Source organism: Chiroxiphia lanceolata, chromosome 1 (genome assembly GCF_009829145.1).
Source record: "Chiroxiphia lanceolata isolate bChiLan1 chromosome 1, bChiLan1.pri, whole genome shotgun sequence".
Taxonomy (NCBI): Eukaryota; Metazoa; Chordata; class Aves; order Passeriformes; family Pipridae; genus Chiroxiphia; species Chiroxiphia lanceolata.
The window spans coordinates 5,013,507-5,035,585 of NC_045637.1; the positions used below are offsets into that span (position 1 = coordinate 5,013,507).

Below are 22,079 nucleotides of genomic sequence, written 5' to 3' on the forward strand. Positions count from 1 at the left end.
AGAAAGATATTAGTCAATTAGAACAAATTGACGAAAATGTTCATGAATTACAAAAGGAAGCAGAACACAATTGGATAGGAGAATTATTCAGCTCCCTAGGTCTTCATGTGTCAGGATGGATATCTTCTGTTATCCAGTACGGAATATTGATTGTAATAATTATTGTCATAGCCATGATTGTTTATAAGTGTCTTTTAGGAATGATTGTAAAAGAAGGTCAACATACGAGACGCATCATGAAAGCCATAACAAGAAAAGAAGTAATCTCACCGCAAGATGGATCACCTCCTGTTCATCAAGAAACTGCAGCTTGAAGATTGCTACATTTGAGCATCCTTGCAGGAAAAGCCTGAAGAATGCTCAAAAGGGGGGACATGTTGCAGAATGATTCAAATTTAGTAGTAGAATGGCTAAGGCTTAGTAGGAGAGTAGGCCTAGAGAGCAGCACTCCAAAGTAGTAGGTTAGCAGCCTTGTTCGTGAGAATGGAATGTACTGAAGAGGTAGGAACAATAATCAAAAGATTTAGCCAAGCATGTATATAACGATTTGTTACCTTAGATACAGTAAGGGTTTGCTGAACAGTTTCTATGGGGTTTCTATGGAGTAGGACAACTTAAACAGATTTATGATTAAAAGTAGATGATTACCAATTGTTATCAGTATGAAATATGAGTTTGTGTTTGTAACTAAGTGTAACTGCTTACAAGTGAGAACTGCACGTAGACATGTTTGTGTAAAGGTATAAAAACTGAACTGAAAATGAGGGTCTTCGGAATCCTGACTTGGGACACTAGTCCTCAGGTTCCCGGGGCCCCGAATAAAGCACCCATAAACCGGCACTCTGTTGGTTTGTGTTTTCGTTACGGGCAACAAAGTTACTGAAATAGTTCTCAGAAATTTCAATTTGCAGTGGGATGTCATCAAACATTTCACAATACTGGAGTTCTGGTATCACAGAGGGATAACACAGTATATAACCAAAGAATGAAAATTATACTTATTTTTAGATTACTTTTAATCTCTAAAATGACTTTTTTTTTATTCTGTGACCATTTTACATGATCCAACTGGTTTTACTATGTCCCCTCTAACTTCAATTTTTGTTTCCACTTTGACAGAAGAAGGAGACCTTCCCTAACTCTTGTAGTGCATTTCAGGTGACGGGTCTGTTCACACTGACACTTTGTTGTGTGGGAGGTGCAACTTTGGCTGTGTGTGGTCAGATGGAATTGTATGTGGAATCAGGACAGTCACTGTTTCCAGTGGTGTCCTAGAAACTGTTTTGTCTCCTGGTTGGACCAAGTGCGAAGTTGCAGCTGGTGTCAACTTCTTGACTGGAAAACATGGAACGTGGACATACAATCCCAAAAGCTTAACTGTTAGGACCAAAACTTCACCCAGAGGCTTCTTCACCCAGAGGGTGGTTGGACACTGGAACAGGCTTTCCAGGGAAGGGGTCACAGCACCAAGGCTGACAGAGTTCAAGGAGCATTTAGACAATGCTCTCAGGCACATGGTGGGATTCTTGGGGTGATCCTGTGCAGGGCCAGGAGTTGGACTGGATGATCCTTGTGAGTCCCTTCCAACTCAGGATATTTTATGATTCTGTGATTGAAAGCTCTGTATTACAGTGGGAAATTTAGTTGACTGCTTTAACAGCTGACCTTGAGGTTGATTAGTTTCACAAAATATCTACAGATAGAGCTAAACTAGTGGCATTTGACTGCTGACTCGTGTTTGCAGTCAAGACACATAGGTAGTCACGTCCAGGTTTCTCTAACCTAATTTAGGTATCTACTTTAGGATGAGTCAAATTGCAAGTGTGTGTGGACTGTGTTGACTCATTTTGCATTGGGCTCAGAGATGTCCAGCGACAAGTTCAGGTCACTGTGTCTGTGGGTTAGATGAGTTGCCTGTGGGTTAGATGAGTTGCCTGTGGGTTAGATGAGTTGCCTGGTAAATACACTCTGAAGGCAGGTTCCCACCTAAGTACATGAAAGAGGCCTCTATTTCTTCTGAAAGTTTATAGAAACAACATTTATGCAAATGTTATCCTGGCCTCTTTCTTTTTTTTTTTTTTTTTTTTTTTTTGGAAACAAAAATTAAATAGTATTAAAAACTGGAAGCTAATTAAGCAAACTTCTAGGAATCCTTTCTAGTACTTGAGTTATGTGATTGTAGAGAGAAGTTTGAGCAAAAGCTTCCACGAAAACTTCTTGAAGGCAAAATACTTTGAGACCAAGAGTGCTGTCAGCTTCTCAGTGCCTCTCACAGATCTCTGCTCTAGCAATAACCTTATTCCACAGTATAAAACCAAAACTACCTTCCTTAATCTGACTGGGGATGGTATCTGGGCTGTGAAACAGCTGCAGAAGGTCTCTGATGAATCTGACCCTTAATTTGTGCTGAAGCAGCAGTGTTGAGTTTATCTGTGACGTTTTAAATCCTGAGTTAGTCTCAAGTTTTTGGGTTTTGCTTAACTTTTAAACTACTCAGGAGGTGGATTGTGCTCTGTATTCCATAGCACTTTCCTATTCTTCTCCATGCTGAATAGTGAAGAAAATTCAGCTCTGGAAGACATGGGAAATGCTGATCAAATCCTTCTTTGTAAGAGTTGTGCATTTAGAATCACAGAACCAGGGAATTGTTAAGATTGGAGATCATCAAGTACAATGGTCAAACCACCACCACTATGTTCACCCTTAATCCGTGTCCTCAAATGCCACATCCACGTGTTTTTTAAACACTTCCAGGGACGGTGACTCCACCACTTCCCTGGGCAGCCTGTTCCAATGTTTGACAGCCCTTTCCCTGAAGAAAAGTTTTCTATTATCCAGTGTAAACCTCCCCTGGTACAACCTGAGGCCATTTCCTCTTATCCCGTGGCTTGTTAGGTGGAAGAAGAGACCAGTCAAAACTTTGGCAACAGATTCCCAAGACTTCAGTGGGAAGGGCTTTGTCTCACTTGAAATGTTTTGTATGCTGAGAGAATGGGACAAACACATTATAGTTATTGTTATTCCTAGGCCTGGTTTTAGGCAGTTCCTCACCACCCAGGTGCTTAATTTACACTGGCAGCTTGTGCTGACCTGGCTGTGCTTGGAATGCTGGGAATATTTTCTGCTGTTTTGCCATGGGAAACCCAACATCAACATTGTTTAGCATCGACATTATTGAACAGTCAAGAACTGCTGTTTGTGCTCATCTCCTCCTCTCCCTTCTTCTTGTCTTCTGAAAGTTCTTTAAAAACCATAGTGATTAAAATTCATAGTCCAGTAAAGTATGAGTTGTGTTTGGATATGAAGCCTCTGGTTACACCTCACACAGCAGATCTGGTGTGTGGCAGAGCTGTCCAGCCAGTTGGGAACCAGCCGTGCTGCAGGACTGCAGAGCTCTTTGAGCTAAATTGTGCTAATGTTCGTGACATAAATTATAAATGTGTGGAAATGTGATTTTGATCAATGTTGAGTAACCTCAGCAAATGATTCAATCCGTGCTAGAGTCCTCTAGAAACATATGTTTGCTGATGGTGATGACTTTTATTTACTGTTGGCATTTCATGGTCTGTGAGTTTTTAATCTGTTTAATGTGGGGCACTTCTTTTGGATGCAGATTTCTTAATCAAAATACTGTCAGACATTGAAATACCACACTGAAATTTGGACATAGTGGCACTGTTACCTTTTCTTCCCCATACTTCAAAAGCAATAGAAGAGATTTGGCTTCTTTATATTCTATTACTCATGTTAATTATGAAATCATCATCTAGTATTTTCTCAGATAAAAAATAGAAGAATTTATGGTCTTTCTGTTCTACTAGGTGCACTGTTCCCATTTTCATAACTTACCTGTGTTAAAGCTAATTTTCTTACTAATATACTTAGGAGCAGAAAGAAAGAATTTTCTTCCTTTTCACCACTGATGTTTTTAGTTGTCCTTATATACTTTTCTTAATACTTTAAATTTATTCAGTGCCCTTTTCCCCCTTCCCTCTGTTTACTTTAATAGAGTGTTTTTTATTTTTAATTATTTTCCTTTCACCTCTAAGCAAGGTTGTTTTTAACCAACATTTTCCAAATACAGGATTTTGTATCTTCTGGGTAGATAGTGATATTAGTTGATAGTTCTTATTTGTCACTCATTTGTATTCAGTTGGGCAGGGCCAGGGGACATGACTGAAGCTTTTCACACAAAGGAATTAAATAAAACCTGTGAGGGTACATCTGTGTAATATGTGGTTGAAGAACATTCCTTCCGCTGTCATGCACTAATGTAAAGCAGGTTATCCACCAGTATTTTTATAACAATGGTGGAGAAGCCAAAGCACTTCTCTCTGTTTAAAAAATAAAACTTTTTATAAGCACTTTATGAAATTTAATTTTTTTTCCTCACATAGTATAATTCACATTTTTACTTTAGGCTGCATTCTAATTTTTAGCAAAATTCTGTGAGAAGAGGTTTTAAAATATGAAATATGAGGGATCTGTCATAGTTCCTCTTTATTCCTCAGTCTCGTGGTCTGTGATTTTGCATTTGATTGTGATGCTGACACTAAGTATCACCAGCACGTAATGTATGGATGTGATTTATTCCTTGTTCCAAAATACTTTTAGTGTTATCCAGTAACTCCTTATCAAGTGTTTTAGATCACTGAGATAACATGTCTGTGTAGTGTTACTCTTACAGCTTCATTATTTTTCAGCAGAAACACATTATCTTGGTTTCTTGTGTGTACTTTCTATTAGTGTGATACTGATATATCTGTTTTTTATTATGCTGAGTTCCTGACTCGAAGTAATTAGATGTCTTACAGGCTTTTATAAAACTGTTGCTGTTACTGAATATCCACCAATTTATTGCTTGTTCTTCTGCCCAAAATTTAGTCTTTAATTTCCCCTCAACATTGCAAGACCAGTGATTTCCTTGCATGATGTTGTAGGGAATTGGGTCTAACAGGGATATAGTCTAATAAATCATTTGTTTTCTGTCTATTTGTAATTGCTTTCTGGCTGTTCAGCAAACCCACTCAAATTTCTGGAACATTTCCTTTCTTCCAGCAGCAACTCTGTGTTTTCACTGTTTTAGAATCAGTTTTATTCACCTTGGAGAAGTTCTTTATTTGTATTATGCTGTCCAATCTTGTCTGGATTCTCGTTTAAGTTAAATACTTGGCTGCTTTTTGCACTGGGGTTGTGGTGTATCTGTTGTTCAGTCTGAACTTGGAAATTAAGAGCTGGATTTCAAATCCCGGATCCTGGCTAGTTTTGGTTTCGTTTGTTTCTACAGAGGATACTTTTCCCTGATTAAATGTTTTCTGGGAGCTTTCTGAAACTGTCTGAAGTTTCCCTGTTGGTTTTTTTTTTTTTTTTCCCCTTTTGTATTCTGGGTGTTTACTTCAAGTTTTCCATTTTGGGTATTTTAATCTCAGACTGACATTTCATATTTATCAGTTCATTTTTAACACAGCCATCTCTCATGAAATAGAATAAATAAAACAATATAAAATTATTTTTACTCAACAGATCTGTGAAGCTTCTGAACCTCCCAACCAGTCTCCGACCTCACAAAATGAAGAGTTTACTTGGTCAGAATGTGTCAACCAAAAGCCCCTTCATATATTCTCCAATTATTGCACACAGTCGTGGGGAAGAACGAAATAAGAAAATAGGTAAGAATAATTGGCAGTATTTTCTCTTCTTTTTTAAATTAGAAAATGTTTTGTGGTGAAGGAGCAAAGCTTTGTTCTCTGGGGCACAGTTTCATATTCAAAAGAAGAATAAAGTCTCATAGATGATAACACTGATTTTCAGAAGAGATAAACTAGTTTTATTCCCTTCTCAAACAAAAGAGAAATCAGGGAAAACTTAGTTCAGACACATTCTGCTTGGCAGCTGCCACAGTTATCAGTGCCCTGAGCACTGTTGTGGTTTTCCTTTTTTCCTATTCTGATTTAATATCCTATTCTGCTTTAATTTAAACTCAGAATGATGAGCTGTCTGATTAGTCACTTTTACTTAAGGACAGTTCAGCCAAAATAAAAAAACCCTTATAAACCCTATTTGGAATAGTAGTAATTTTCTGCTAGAGGATTATTTATTTTATTATAAACCTTTTCAGTGCAGTACTTTTGCTGTTGGAAATAAATTAGAGGTTCATTTAAATCCTGGATTAGGTTGCAGATATTGGTAGTTCTTCTTGTTTCTTTGTGTATCACGTGCAGGGTAATTGAAACAGGAACAATTAGGATGTGCATTGGTGTGGATGGTTATCTGGCAGTTTGGATGGATGTGGCTCAGTGTGACTTTGCTGCAGCACTGCTTCAATTTCAAAAGATAAAGCATAAGAAATTAAAAAAAAAGAAGAATTAGGTAAAGGATAATTTTTAAAAATATACACATATGGGAACATCCTAAAGTGCTTCCTTGATTTCTCTTAATATTTTCTTGAAAGATTGATCACAATTTTTCCACATTTAATCTCTTAGCTACACCTTGTCATGGTTTTTTCATTTAAATAAAACCCTATTCTCAATCTTGTCAAATACTTGTATTCTCACTCTTTGATAGATACAAAAGGAAACTGCATTTTTTGATACAGTTCAAGTTAGGATTTGTTTCAGTGCTGTGTGTACTGTGGGAGATTTACATTTTTACAGTGCAATTTCTCCTTTTAAGTTTTTATTTAGCCCACAGAGATGTCTGAGCTGCTGCTGATCCTGTAAAGCATTTGTCTTTTGAAGTATATACACAATGCAGTCACTGTTAAAAGCCTCTAATGTTTCAAAGTTTAGCAAACAAAAGAAAATACAAAATGAAATCAGATACTTCCTTTGAAAGAAACTGAGAAATTTAATAAACTTTGAAACTAATGAGAATATTCTAATGACATGTATTTAACATTAATTAAAAACAACAATAACAAATGAACCGGTTTTCTTCCATGGAGATATGTACACCATATTTTGCTTAAATTATTGTTTTACAGCAAAGGAAATCAAGTTCTGCTGACAAACCAAGGGGAAACAAGACCATTTTAGAAAGTCTTGAAGTGTTTTCTGCTTTCAACTTGATAAGCTTTTCAGATTGGAAACAATAAAGGGGATAGTTATATTCTGGTTAAATTGCTTTAATAGTACACTAGTTCCAAGAAATGAACCTACTGATTTTTGACATGAAGTGGTTTTTTGGTTTTGAGTGCTGATAGTCTAAAGCAGCAAGAATACATAATATAGTTCCATTAGTATATGTGGCAGTTAATGTCATACCTGTATTAGATGAAATAAATATATCTCATTTTACCTTTCTTTTCAAAACCTTTTCACCCAAGGTGGCATTGCCCTGGCATCTTTTTCACAGGGTATTTCAGTCCCATCTCGAAAACCTCCAGCAATTTGGTCTTCACCATGTCCCTGGGGAGGTTGTTCCACTGAGTGATGGTTCCTACTGAAAAAAACTAAATTTCTTTCAGTAAGAAAATGAAACTTCTCTCAGTGCAACTGGTACTCATTGCCCTTGGTCTTCTTCCTGTGGCTCCTTGGGAGGAAAAATCCCATCCTCTTTGTTGCAGTACTGGAACGCTGTGATGAGATTCCCCCTGAGCCGCCTTTTCTCCGGGGGGAAGAGACCAAACTCCTTTAGTCTTTCCTCAGGCGGGTTCTCCAGCCCTGTGATCATGTTCATGGCACTCCTTTGGATCCTCTCCAGTCCGTCTGTATCTTTCTTAATCTGTGGGGGCCAGAACTGGACACAGCACCTCCAGCTGTGCCTGACAAGCACAGGGTAGAGTAGGATGATCATATCTCTATCTTTGTTAGTAATGAGTCTGTGGATGCAGCCCAGGATCTGATTTCATGGAATCATAGAATATCCTGAGTTGGAAGGGACCCACAAGGATCATTGAGTTCAACTCCTGGCCCTGGAAAGGACAATCCCAAGAATCCCACCATGTGCCTGAGAATGTTGAGCTCTATCAGGCTTGGTGTTGTGACCTCTTTCCTGGGGAACCTGTTCAGTGCCCACTCACCCTCTGGGTGAAAAACCTTCTCCTAATATCCAACCCAAGCCTCCCCTCACACAACTTTGCCCTTGTTGGTGTAACGTGGCACCACTGGCTCATGTTTGGCTGGACCCCCAGGTCCCTTTGAACAGGGCTGTTCCAGAGCCAGACAGATCCCAGCCTGTCCTGAGCTCTTTGCTTATGTCATCCTGGGGCAGGACCTTGCACTTATTGCAGCTTTGGACACCAAACCCCTGCAAGTTCATCAGCTTAAAGGAAGACTGGCAAGTCAACCAGTCTGCCGGTGAAGATTCTACTGCCTCTCCTAGGCAGTCTCCTACTGTCTCTCCCCAGTGGGCTGTGTTCAGGGAAGGATTTCCCATGACTGAAGCAACCACAGCCCTAGTGCCAACACCAGCCACGAAGCCAGGTGTTGATCTGCAGGATATGCCAGCTCCTGCCTGTATCCCTGTCTCTGCTGGCAAGGGAGTGGAGAAAGTCCCTTGCACACCTGTACCCTTCCCTTGCTCCTCCAAGGCTCTGAAGTCCTGCTTGGTGGGAATCTTGCTCATGGCTTTTGTCAGCTGCCAGGGTGTCATATCTGTTGCTGCTGCATGAAAAGAGTGCAGTGATGGCCTTCTCCTGTGGAACTCTCTCTCACACATCAGAGACCTTGCCACTCCTGCTCCAAGGTGCTGTTCATTTGCTGCTGACACTCTTTGTCTGGTGATTTCTGGAGGTCAGTGCCACGGGGCCATAGTTCTACTGCTTGCTAAGTCTCAAATAAGGCTTTTTCTTGTTTAGTCTCCCCTTTCAGCACAGCTTCCCACACCCTCAGATCCACTGAGAAGGGCAGCTCAGGGAGCCTTCAGCACACAGAGAGGGATCATACTGGTAAATGTTAATAAATGAACCTTGAATCCTTCCTTTTTTTGAAGTAAAGACATTAAAACATCAGGCAAATCAATGGTTTGCATTTGCACTTAGGTGAAATCAAGAGTTTCCAACATGTTTTTCTGATTTTTCAGAATCCCTTTTTACATGGTGGCATTGAAAATGTTTTCAGAAAAGATGTTTCATGATGTGGTCATTGTTTGGACGTGGAGATTTAGGACTGAAGTGCCTGCTGAGGCTACTGCTGTTGCTGTAGTAAACCATAGTGGTGAACTTTAGTGCTTCAATACCTGTGTAGAGCAGCCACTGGTTGTTTTGGGGACTGCAGAATGATGAGACATCCTGAACACTAATAAGCAATTAAATAATAAATGTACAGAACATCTCCTACCCTTGTGCATTTGAACATTTTGTTTTAATCAACAGTTTTGCTTTTCAGGTTTCACAGTACTATAACCCATTAACATCTCTGGATGTATGTTTTTAATTTCCACCGGCATTAATTGGAGTTAAACATTTGCATTAAGTACATCTCCCTCGAGGTTTTTAATATTGCTTGCAAAATGTAATCAGATAGTAAATGATTGGGAATGTACAATTAGAGTACTGATGGCTTCAACTGTGAATTAAAGTCTTAATATTGTTAATCCAGGTTTTTTACTGGACGTTTTCTAATATCCTGCTAAAAAAAAAATGTTAGCAATGTATGTTAAAATTGAGTTGACTAGTAAAAGCTAATCCATGTATGCTCTAGTTCAGCTTATAATCATGATTTGTTTTACAAATATAGTTAAAGCACCTGTTGTTTATTTGGACTGCAGTTCCTCAGCATGCATGGAGAATGTTGTCACATTCAGTTTTAAGTCAGAACATCAGGTGCCTGTGGTGATATCTGGAAGGTAGACAAGTACTTGTGGGCTGAAAAGATTATGAAGTGCTGATATAAAATAATCTTTCTGTGTTGAACAGTTCCTCAGACCTTGCATCTCTGCTGCTGATCTCACTTCCAGAAATTCCTCACAGAATCATTGAATCACAGAATGATCTGGGTTGGAAGGGGCATTAAAGGTCATCTTGTTCCAACCCACCTGCCATGGACAGGATCACCTTCCACTTGTCCAGGTTACCCAGAGCCCCATCCAGCCTTGTCTCCTTAAATTATAAAATTCCCAAAATTTTAAACTTGGCAGGGTGAAGTATCTTTGAAGTTGAACCTGTCTCTTGTAGTGAGTTAAACTGAAAGTACACTTTTTTACCTGACATATTTTACTTCCTTGTCTTTTCTAAGAATTTTCACGAGTTACTTAACAGTTTGTGTTACTGCTCAACCCTCTACTTTGTGACCCCCGGAAAGAGAAATCTGTGCTCTATAGATCCTATTGTCATCTTCCACAGCATCTCCCAAACTACTTACTGTTTCCTAAAGAAAACTAGTAGGAGGAAGCTGAGGTGGCATCTTGTTAGTGAGCAATTGTTTCCTTCTTAATTTAAAATAATCCTTTATTTACTCCATATCATCAGCTGTGTGCATATGAAGATTTGTAATATCCTACTTCCTGTCATGTTCATTTCTTGTCTGGTTGATTCTGATCTGAGTCTTACATACCCACGGTGGTGTGTACTCTGTACCTAACTCCAAGGATGTAAGCCCTGAAGTGTTTAACATGAAGGATGTGTTTGGAATTGATGCCTTAGTTTAATTTTGCCAAGTAACGTTGGATCTTTGGAGCACAACTGCTGTTTAATGGATGTTTCCAGTCCTTTAACCCGTTGCTTTGCCTGGGATTTACAGCTCGTGTCCCACAATGCTCTTGAGCAGGACTTTGGCTGTAAAGATTATAGAGAGTTATTAAGTATTATAGCAATCTGACAGCTCAGCTGCTGCTACTTTTTTATAACACTATGATTAGGTAATTCCTGCATTAATTCTGTGATCGTTTCTTGCAGACTTCCAGTGGGTCCAGGGAGATGTTTGTGAAGTCCAGTTGATGGTTTACAACCCAATGCCTTTTGAACTCCGAGTAGAAAACATGGTTTGTATCTCTCTAAATCTTCTCATTCTGTTATTTTTTCTGAAAAAAAATCTCATTTGGACTTTCAGATATGGTTTTCTATAAAACAAATAGTTTAAAAAAAATCATTTAGCCCGACACAACCTCAGTTTAAAGGTGTGGTGTTGTCAATTTGCTCATATTTTTTGGTGATGAGGTACTGAAATGAAAATCTCTGCCACTCACAGTGTTTAAATGCTTTACTGGCACTGACCCATAAATCAATTCTGTACATTCCTGCATTGACTAGAACTCATGCTGCATAATTTACATATACTGGTTTTCAAGTAATAATTATATCCTGAAACCTAATAATTATTGTACACTTGCTACTGTAATTTAAAAATCCGCATTCATCCTTGCTTTTCAAATTCCCATTTTGAACACAATTTAAAAATCTGATGAACTAAAATAGTTAGTTCTGAGAAGCTTTGTGTTTTGTTGGAAGCTCCTGCTGTTCCCAGTGATGTGTGTGATTTGAAAACACTGTAATGTTAAATGAAGGAGTGAAAAAAAGGCTAAAACATCAGAGAAGTTTGTGAGATTAGAAGGCTCAAACCTAAGCCCTCTACTACTTCAATGGGCTGCTTGCAGTGTATCTTGAAACAAAGAAAGTGTGTGGGTTTTTTGCTTTCCCTTCTTTATTCCAGATAACAGGATTTTTTTTTAAAAAAATTATCTATTTAAAGTTTAAAAATTGTCTAACTAGCAGAGCAACTTAATCCCCACTCAGTTCTAGCCTAGCATAGTCCTTTATGTTAAATATTTTTACCCTTAATATTGCTTTAAAAATAAAACCCGTCTCTTAGATCCCATTGTTCTGTCAGGCTAAGTGAATCAGCCTACATTTATTTGCCCAAGATTTTTGTTTGTTTTTTTTTTTTATTGATATGTTTACTGCAGTGTCTAGTCAAGCAATTTGACCTGAATTACTGATAATACTCCACATATAATAAAGTGTTTTTCCCTGGGAAGTGAAAATGCCCAAAGATCGTGCTTAGAGCACAATAAAATTCATTCTTGGAAGCTAACACACTGCTTTCCTCAGCAGCATTTTCTCTAACCCTCACAGAAGGATTCAAAATTTTTAGGAATTAATAGAAAAAGTAGTTGAGAGGCTGCACATCAGAAAGGACTTCCTCTAAGAATTAATTGATTAAAGAACATTTTGATTTACAGTCTGATTTGTATTGTGTGAGTAATGATGTAGTTATATATTTAAAAAACTTGGAAAATTTCTTAATGAGGGAGTTTCTTACGAGTGCTTACACACACTCAAGGACTCGGAATACAGTTACTTGCATAGATCTGCACGATACCCATTCCCTGAGCAAATTAATTGTAGTAGCTTGAATACTTCTCTTCACTGTTGACATGATAAAGTTCTGGTTTTGAATTAATGCTGAATTCCAGTTCCATGGGTAAGCAAAAGGGGAAGCAGGCATGCAAAGGAGATGCAAATAACTGAAGTGATTGACGTAGTTCTTTAGTCAGCACTCCATAAATACAGTGCCCTGAGAAATTCTGCTCTGCCCCAGTGTCAGCTCTTTGGGAGAAATGGGTTGATTTTGGTTGATTTGTCTGTGGTATCAAGACTGTAGCCAGCAAGTTGAGGGAAGTCATTATTCCCCTTGATTTGGAATTTGAGAGACAATGTCTATAGAAGCCTGGCCAGTTTTGAACTCCCCACACAACAGAAGTGTCCTGGTGTCAGCCCAGCTCTGTCACCGGGGATGGACAGGCTGGGGCACGGGACAGATGAGGACGGGCTCAGAGAGCTGCATCTGTTCAGTCTGGGGAAGAGACGAATACTGGGGTAATTCCTGCTGCTTTCCTCCATCCCAAAATGGGAAGGTGCAGTGAAAACAGAGCTGGGCTCTTCCCAGAAGTGCCCAGCGTAAGGGTGAGAGTCAGGGAACATGCTGCAGCCATGGAAAACCTTCCTAACAAAAAAAAATAATCACTTTTTCCAATCATGAGGGTGATCATACTTTGGGACTGGTTGCCCACAGAGAATGTGGGATCTCCATCTTTAGAAATCTCCAAAATTTGAGTGTAAAGGACAGTGAAAAACTTAAGCTACCACCAAAGTTGCCCCTGTTCTGAACACTGGACTCAGCAAGAGGGTTTCCAGCCTAAATTGCTCTGATTTTCCAGTCTCATCTGTGAGCTATATGGAATGTGGGAACAGTTATTACCTTATCATGAGAATAAACTCCTTGTTTTTATTTAAATAATTCAGAGCATTGTTTAATGTTTTAAAATGGTTTGTTTTATTATTAACACGTACCCATGCCTGCAGTCCCCATATTCCTTTTCCTGTCTGATTTCTCATCACATATCACATTCTTTCAGATTATTTACTCTCACAGACTTAGTTTCATAGCAAGCATATCCTCTTCTATCATTTAGTGGCAGTTTCAGCTTGTTTGTCCCACAACTTTTTTCCTTCTGCCTGCCTCAGCACCTCACCTTTCCAATATAACTTACTTCTTCAAGCTTGTTTGCAATCACTGGCTGTTCTTTGAGTTCTCCATTGCTTGATTTCCTTTTCCTTTACCTTTTTCAGGGTCAACCATTCACCAACATGTCACTGTCCTGAAATCTATAGTAGTCTCACTCCTTTTTTCCAGTTTTCCCCTTTTCCTCACCTTACAATTTAGATTTGTTGTTCTGACAGATTACTCGTTTCATGTTAAATGAATTCTGGAACTGTCGATTGGAGCTCTTACCATGGTACTTCTCCTACTGTGTCTTTCTATTTGTTATGGATGGAAGTTGTGATGGTGAACAACTTAGTATTGAGCACAGGCTGTTAACACGTGGAAAGGCTCCTTGAGCTTTTTCATTATTTGAAGAATTAATGCTGAGTACTTGTAGGTTAATTGAGGTGTGCTTAAGTAAAAGGCATTGAATTTCTAGACTTAACATGAGACTGTGGACACAAGACTTTGATCAGTGTTGCTCAGATGGTAAGCCCTGAAAAATTGATTTTTTTTGTTGTTTTATTTTATTGTTCTCAAAGCTCTTGGCCCATTATTGTTGTTCTTGCTGTTTATGTCCTGTCATGCGTATTCCTGATTTGGGGCTCTATTTAGACACTTCATGCCTGTCCCATTTCTTTATTCCTTTTCTCTTTTTCTCTTTTGTGTTTCTGTGTTGTCCATACAGTTAGAAGGCTGATCCACTGGAAGGTACAGTGGTGTAAAATAGCAGATGAAAATGTTCAGTCACGGAATGTGGAAGTGATTAGGTCCAACAACTGTGTACTTTAGTCAATAAAGTGAAGCAGAGGAGATCGTGAGGGTGATCAGACCAAAGGCTTTATTAAAACTCAGCATGTACCTTAAATCAGCACAATGAGAGAGAGACAAAAATGAGCCTGAGTAACTGTGACTGTGATGCATTAGACAGAATATTTTTGCTCTCCTGGTGCTGGAGCCCAAGTTCCCGGGAGATGGGATGTTCAGCTGTAAATAAGTGTATACATCACTTGGCTTTTTCGCCCAGGAGTATTGATTTCTGTACAGACTTGTTCAGGTATGTGAGTGATCTCCATCCCTTTTGCAGCTACTGCAGTTTTCCATCCAGGAAAAAATGATGTTCATTTTTTTAAGCCTTCAAAACAATCCCAAAAAGTTCTGGGAAGTCGCCAGGGGATTTATTTTGTATCTTGAGATAAATGCTTAAAGCAGTAAATCATGGTACACTCTGGGGAGATATATTAAAATCAAATGCATATGAAGAAGCACTGCAAAGTGTGTTAAGTTCTCTAAGATTTTAACTACTTTTTCCTCTTTGTTTCTCAATTTTCATATTAAAAGAAAAAAGAAACCAAAAAGCCAAAGCTGAGAAATTTTGAGACAATGTTATGTGTTGAGGGAAAGCATTTTCTCTGCACTTATTGTAGGAAATACAGCCATGGTTTTAAGAAAGCTACAAGATGTACAGGCAGTGTAAACCATATTTAATAAATAAATATCAAGAAACTAAAAAATACTATCCTAAACCATGAGAATATTGTGATTTATAGTACTAAGTAATTTTTCAAGGAAAAAAAAGTATTTGTTCTGTAGTTCTCCTTCTGCTTGGGGCCTGTATTTATTTGTACACAATCAAGTGTGGTATTTTGATTAAAGATACTTTAAGAATGGCTGTTACTTTTTTTTTTTTTTTAAATTTCAAAACTGTGCTATTAGCCAAGAGCTCTATGTTGATGTTTAGAAATACCATCTAAAATTTTGATAAATCTATATGTATAATCAGTCCCATAACTTGGCCTGTGATTGTTTAAATTGTTTCAATGAACTGCTCTTTCCTGAGTTCACATCTTTTACTGTTTCTACCATCTTGAGAGAATATTTACTTCTTGCTAAACTACATTTAATAGAGACTATATTGGGCAAGAATGTACACAAAGAGGTGAAGGGGAAGAAGAATAAAACTGGTTGTGTTTGGTGTTTTTCTAGGTCTGCCTAAAATAACCTTATTAGAAATAGTAGGAAAAATTCACTTTTAAATTAATATAGACAATTTTTGCATAAAGTATTTGACAACATGGTATAAAAGTATATTCAGCATGAAAACTAACTTTGAAGGCAGTGTTGCTTTAAAAAAAGAATGATTGCATTTTGGGATTGGTAAGTAAAGCCTAAAAAAAGCCTTTCCATACTCACGTTATTTTAACAGCATCCAAGAATGCTGCCATTTACGTGCAAGTTGTTTTGTTCCTCTAAAGCTAAATCGAGATTTGAAGTGATTGAAAGGCATGCTGTGATAAAAGCATGCATGTATTCACTCTAAGACAATTTCACTTGTTTTATAAGAATACAAAGAGATGTAAAGATTTTCTATGTGTGTGCTTCATATATTCCCTGGAGGGAGGAAACATAATATATGGGTGATCTTTTCCTGTAGAGTCAGAAAGAGGAGTGATTACTAAATGATTACTAAATATTACTTGAAATAAGGTATAAGACTCTCAGGAAAAGAAATGTAACAGATTTCCTTTTTTTTGGTGGTGTGGCTGATATGTTTAGGTAAAGAATCTGAGAGTACTTGAGCCTTGATTAGATTTTCAGTGCTAAACTACAAAATCTCAGGCACCAGAGGGCAATGTTGGGCAAATATTGCAGAGTTGTACAGTTCAGCAAACAATGATCTTGAAAACGTCTTTCAGACATTCCAGATATGTCACTGTCTTTTAAAATTTACTGGTCTGGGTTAAGTTTTAAGGGTAAGTATCTTGATTTCAATTTATGTCTGTAAGTCTGAAGCCTAGTTGATGTTTATATTGATTTTTTTTTCCATTTCAGTGAGTTTGAATGCTTTCTTAATATCTTTAGTTTTAAAAACTGGAAGTTTTACTGAACAGTAAAACTAAAAATGAGGGAAACAAATGCTGCCTTCTCCTTTTTGTATTAAAGCACTTGAAGCTCTTTAGTTTCTAGTCCAGGCATAGTATGTGCTTAGTGGAGGTGTTTCGGCATTTGCATTGTGTTTGTTCTTCAGAAAATCTTTGTTTTCCTGATTTGCTTTAGATAATACTTAGGGGGCCCTGTCAGTTCTGTTTATTTACATTTGCTGTAGCTGATAGTAAATGAGACATTGGAGGTTTTTTTTTTTTATCATTGATTTTGTGGGACTTTAAGTCCTTGGATGAAAGTTTTTAGTTGAGGTGAATCCTGAATAATTAAAATGTATTTGAATACTTGGCGAAGTGATAATTCAGGGGGTTTTTTGACAAAAATAACCTTACAAAGCTGCCTTTACCTGTTCCAAAAGTGAGTTTCGGAGAGTGTGTGTGGGGTCACCTTTTGTTTATGTTCTAAGATTTGCTTCAGCCAAAGCAAAAGCAGAACAATTGGCATGAAGGCTGAGGCTATCTCAGTATTAAAGTGTGAATGTTCACCCTTTTTCTGTGGGGTGAATCCCACTGGAAGGATTAATGTGGAAATCAAACAGTGTCAGTGCTCTCATACACAGGGTGGTGAATATATAGGAAGCTAAAATTAGGTTTTACTTATGTTTTTGTGGATTGTTTCTGTCAGCTCAAGTCTCCACATGAAACTGGAAGAAAATGAAAATTCAGTAGAAACGGGGGTTTGACAGAGTATTTCCTTACAACTCAAGTAAAATGATGAAATTGCATTTTGTGCAGCAGATAGAGTTCTCTAACTCAGCTTTCCACAAAGCAAGAGTAGCTTTGGTTGAATTCAGTGTTGCCTCAACAATGTCAAGTCCACAAAGAAATAACTGCTAGAATGAAAGATTTTATAGCTTTTGGATATATTATAATCTTGATGACTTCAGATCTTGAGTAGAAGAGAAATTAAGAACCTGTCAAACCTGCTTGGTTTGCTTTCTCAAGCTTCTGGTGTGTTTAGGACCTTGCTGTTAAAAATCTTAGGTGAAAAGCATTTCCTTCAGTTGTTACATAGAGAATAGTTTTTCAGTTTTGCAGAAGGCACTGCCTTCCAAGGAGGGAAGAAATTCTGAGAATGGCTTTCAATTTTGTTCAGTTTTTGAGTGCTGGTGGCTTGATTTTGGTTCCTATCTAGGAATTCCTTGAAGGAGAGTTACTGGTGGTTAGTCCCAGTGAGAGTCAGGCCACTGAAGACTTCATGTCCACGACAGGTCAGTGTCAGTCACTGGCTGGGTAATTCTGGTAGTACCATTTGCATTTCTTTAAGTACTTGTTATACAAGTGTCAATTATCTTAATTTGTAATTGAGAAGTAGAAACAGAGAGGGTTGGCCTCCCTTTAGAGCTGACAGGAGCAGCAGAGGTTCAGCTTTTAAAACTCAGTTGAATTATAAACCAGGCAGTCAGAGGTGTTTTCAGAGGGAAGCAATGCTGGTATTCTGGCACTGTGGAGGTAATGTTGCTGCTGCTTGAACTTCTTTTTCAGTCTTCAGCTCTTGAGTTTTTCTGTGGCTCAAACCATGAGCTTTTTCATCTGTCTTTACAAAAATAAAAGGTTCCTCTTTCACAGAGTTCTGAGTTGCCATGAAGCTGAGACTTAATCCAGTTGTGTTTACTGCATTAATTGGTGGAGATATTTGTGTAGCATCTTTATTTAAACATAAAAATAAATATATATGTGTATACAAAAACAAACGGTAACTTGGATTTACATGCTTTCCAGCATTAAATTTCCTACTTGTAACAGCACATTCTGTGCTCAAGCATCTTAAATTCATTAACTGAGCTTAAAGAAAAGCTCCAGCCTACTAAGGACAATAATGCCGTGTTTAAAAGTTTCTTAAATACATTTTTTTTCTGCTTCATTTCTTGTTTCGTGCCATGTTTTAAATTTAGGATGCTGAAAGATTTCTCTGACACTAAGGGAGTAACTGCAGGCATCTAGGCTTGAACGGGGATCAATTTAGCAAAATGAATGCCTTATTCCAACTCACTGAAATGTTTAGGCTGGACAGTAAAGCTAGACTTGCTCTGTTATCTGTAAATAGTAAATGTTTTTCCCGATAGAAAATATTTTCTGGCTGGGTAATTAAAGCTAAGCAAGAGCTGCTGTTGATGTTTGATTTCCACTGTCCAAAATATATCAAATGCATAAGTAAGGTCACAGGTATGATTAAATGTAGGCACAAAACAGCACCGTGCAGGTGATATCACTGCTTCTTTTTGCTATGCTTGGGTATTAATTTTTATTAGTGTTTCATACATCATTCCCACCTCAGATCCTGAAACTCGTTTCCCTGTTGAATACAAATCTGGCTGCACGCTGCAGTCACTGCAACTTCGAACCCAAAATAACTGCTGTGAGCAAATCAGAATAAATCATAAAATTTTGGGTGATGCAAAGCAAGGGATTAAAATATAAGTATATACCATAAAAAGGTGTGTGTCATAATGGATTTATCTGTGCAATGTGGCTTTTTCAGGGTCTCTTGACAACTGGAGTGAAATTCGAATCTCTTCCTGCAGCTCTTTCCCTGCCTGCAGAATCCGGTCTCTATCCTGTGACTCTTGTTGGTGTTCCCCAAACCACTGGGCAGATCACTGTCAATGGTAAGGAATGTCTCCAGTCACTCTTTCCCGAGCAAAACAACTCATGTTTTACCCCACTGTGGATTGCATGAGTTTCTATGCCATGTATGCATTCCCCACTCTGAATTCTCCTCAGTAAGTAAAAGAAAAAAAGCAAGAAAAAAGGACAGCTCTTTTCTGTGCTAGACTTCATTAAAAACAGCCTGATAAATCACTTGGTTGCAGCAGCAGTAACAAACACATTCTTACAGTATCTCATCTATGAGAGGGGAAGGATAATGAACTCCAACTCCCCTTTATTAATGCTTTCATTTGGAAAGCTTCTGAGGAGGATTACTTGAACTTTTTCCTGAGAATGCAGAAGATAATCTTGCGGTTCTCTTTTTCTTAATTAATCGTGTTCATGCAAGATTACAGAAATTTTTGCAGATTGCTTTTGTAGAAACAATTTAGCCTGTGTGTGTAGTCTGTTGCAGTTGAGATATCGTTTCATTAATGAGCCTAAATAAAAGTCTGTTTATAGTAAGTAAGAAAATTTAAGAGCTTTTTCAGAAGATGAGCAGCTGAGTCTCCTAGAAAAGGAGGTATGTGTGGAGATGATGGATTCATCACATAGTAGGACTGAATCATCTTACCAACAAAAAATTTTAGGTATGTGTTCCTGGAATCCAAAGTTACAGGACAAGAACCATTTCAATAAAGCTAAACGCTACAAGAAGATGGCTTTGAACTTGAAGAAACTCTGTTCTCGCTGAGTTTTTCTTAAGTGCTTTTCTGTCTGCTCATAAAACGACTTTTCATTTGATTTTTTTTTTTCAGAAACCATTTCAGTAAATACAGAACAGCATCAAAGCATTCAGAGCATTCGTGCTGTAGTTTTCTGCTTTTAGTCTCACATACTAAAAATGTGCTGCAAGTAGAGGAGTTGATTTTGGTACTTGCCAGCTGTTTGTGTGTCAATGTATCATATTTTCCTTCAGATATAGCTCATAAATATTGCCTGGTAAGGAATTGGGTGCACAGGTACTTTTCTACTAAATTGAACTTTTAGAGGGTAAGTTTTGGTCTTTCGTGGCAGGTGTCTCTGTGTGTATGCATGTATATTTTTTTCCTAATAATTTCCTTTAGGATTCTTTTATCCTTCTGGATACAGTTGAGATTCTTTCCTATAAATATTTTTTGGAGGAAATAGGAAATTGTTAACATACGTTGAAGGGTAACATGTTTCATGTGCACCAGTGAATGGATGATGAGGTATAAAATAGTGGTTTCTATACTGTGACTTGTGATGTTGATCTTGTGAAAAATTCCACAGAACTTACCATAATGCACTGAATGCACAAAAATCACAGGCTCTTAACAATTTCTTTTATTTGACATGTCACAGGTGCAGAGCTGTACATGTGTGTCGTTTGTACGTCGTTGTGTGGTTATAAATGAACCTTTTATGTATTTTGTGTGCTGTGAAGAGTCTCCCAGTAATCTGAGTACTTTTAGACCTTTCAAGAAAAAAGTAAAATTCACCACGTGCTGGTGTTTTCTTCTAAACATCAGGTTACCATACTTCAGTTTTTGGAGTCTTCAGTGATTGCCTTCTGGACAATCTGCCGGGAGTGAAGACCAATGGCTGCACTGTTGAAGTCATTCCAGCTTTGCCAAGGCTGCAGATCAGCACCTCCCTTCCAAGGTGAGAAATTAGGTTGAATGGTCATTTTATGTGGTTTTATTTAAATGTTACTCACATGCTGAATAAAACCTCGATCATATTTAGTGATTTAGTAAACTAAGGCATAAACTATACCTGTGCTGTTTAGTCTAGAATATAAACCTTATTTTTTTCACTTCCTGAAACCATAGAATTTCATAGAAAATATTTCGAGATTTAATTAACTGAGGGAGTGCAATGGTTAGTCATTATTAAAGTCATGCTTTCAAAAGAACTAATCCCTTAAAGGCTACAAATTCATAAAATCTTGAAGTAAAGAAGTAATCCATGTTAGATCTTTTTTTTTCAAATGGAACAAACCCAGCTCTTTGAACCTGAACTCCTGTGTAATGCTCTGACCTTGTCATCATTCTGACAACCCTCTTCTGGACTTGCTTCAATAAATCAATATTTCCGTGGTTCAGGAGGGGCCCAAACTCAATACCATGATACAGAAGAAATAGGTTTTAGAGGTACAGGAAGAATCAGCTAAAATACCTTCCTTATACACTCACCCAAAAGGACACAGTAGTACCACATGTGGGTTGTTGGTGTGGGTTTTGTGAGCTTTTTGGTTTTTTGTGAAGAATGTGGATGACTAATTCCTGGATTTTGGAGACACCCGGTGAGGCACTGATTCAGTTCCATTTCTGAAGCTCTTCAAGGTGCAAGAGCATTCACCTACTAAGCTACATGTTGATCATGGTATCTTAGAGCCCTGCCATTCATCTGCTGTTTGTCAAAGAGTTGTAAAAGTACAGAGTTTCATGGTATTTTTTGTTTTGTTATGTTTTTTCTTTTTTTAAACAATACTCCTTTTAGCTGTGGAGCAGAAAACAGCCTTTTGTAACTTACAGCCTTAATAGCTCAAGTACCACAGGGGTTGTTCTATTGTTTGGAAAATCCCAGCTCTGTTTATGATCCTTAGGATGATCATCAATATTGTATGATACAAAGAGTTATATATGTGTGTATATATGTGTAAATTTCTTTAAATTTATTTTACTGTGTTCTTCACAATGACTTTCTGATTTTTCCATGCTGGATTCTTCTTTCCTGGTGTGGGATGGGCCATGTTGATGGCACTGTATTACAAAACTATGAAAGTAATACCCTAATGAAGACAGCAAAATAATAAAATGCTGCAGTTTGGTTATATGTTGGTAAATTCCCTCTAAAAATTCTGCTAGAGATTAAATTTGTGTGGTTTGACTGTAATCAAAATTAATATTGGCTATTGAAATACAGAGGGACTTGCAAATATTCTTAAATGTGTATAATATCTGCTCTTTCTCAGTATATGTTCAGTTGATAATCTGCTGAACATTATCTACTGGAGCTGAGCTGACTTTTCTTAATTTTTTTGCAAAATGTATTTATTTTTGAAGTATTTGAGATAATCTTGCTACTGTATTTATTG

General features: G+C 37.7%; 1 protein-coding gene across 10 annotated transcripts in view; it reads left to right on the forward strand.

Annotated features, from left to right (window-relative positions):
* The window catches only part of TRAPPC9 (trafficking protein particle complex 9), a 469,416-nt gene that overhangs the window by 50,213 nt on the left and 397,124 nt on the right, over nucleotides 1-22,079 (forward strand). For all 10 annotated transcript variants that reach the window (XM_032687378.1, XM_032687405.1, XM_032687433.1 and 7 more), the window contains 4 exons: nucleotides 5,524-5,669; nucleotides 10,838-10,923; nucleotides 18,849-18,975; nucleotides 20,509-20,641. In XM_032687378.1, the coding sequence (XP_032543269.1) occupies nucleotides 5,524-5,669; nucleotides 10,838-10,923; nucleotides 18,849-18,975; nucleotides 20,509-20,641 (492 nt within the window). The remainder of the gene's footprint in view (nucleotides 1-5,523; nucleotides 5,670-10,837; nucleotides 10,924-18,848; nucleotides 18,976-20,508; nucleotides 20,642-22,079) is intronic.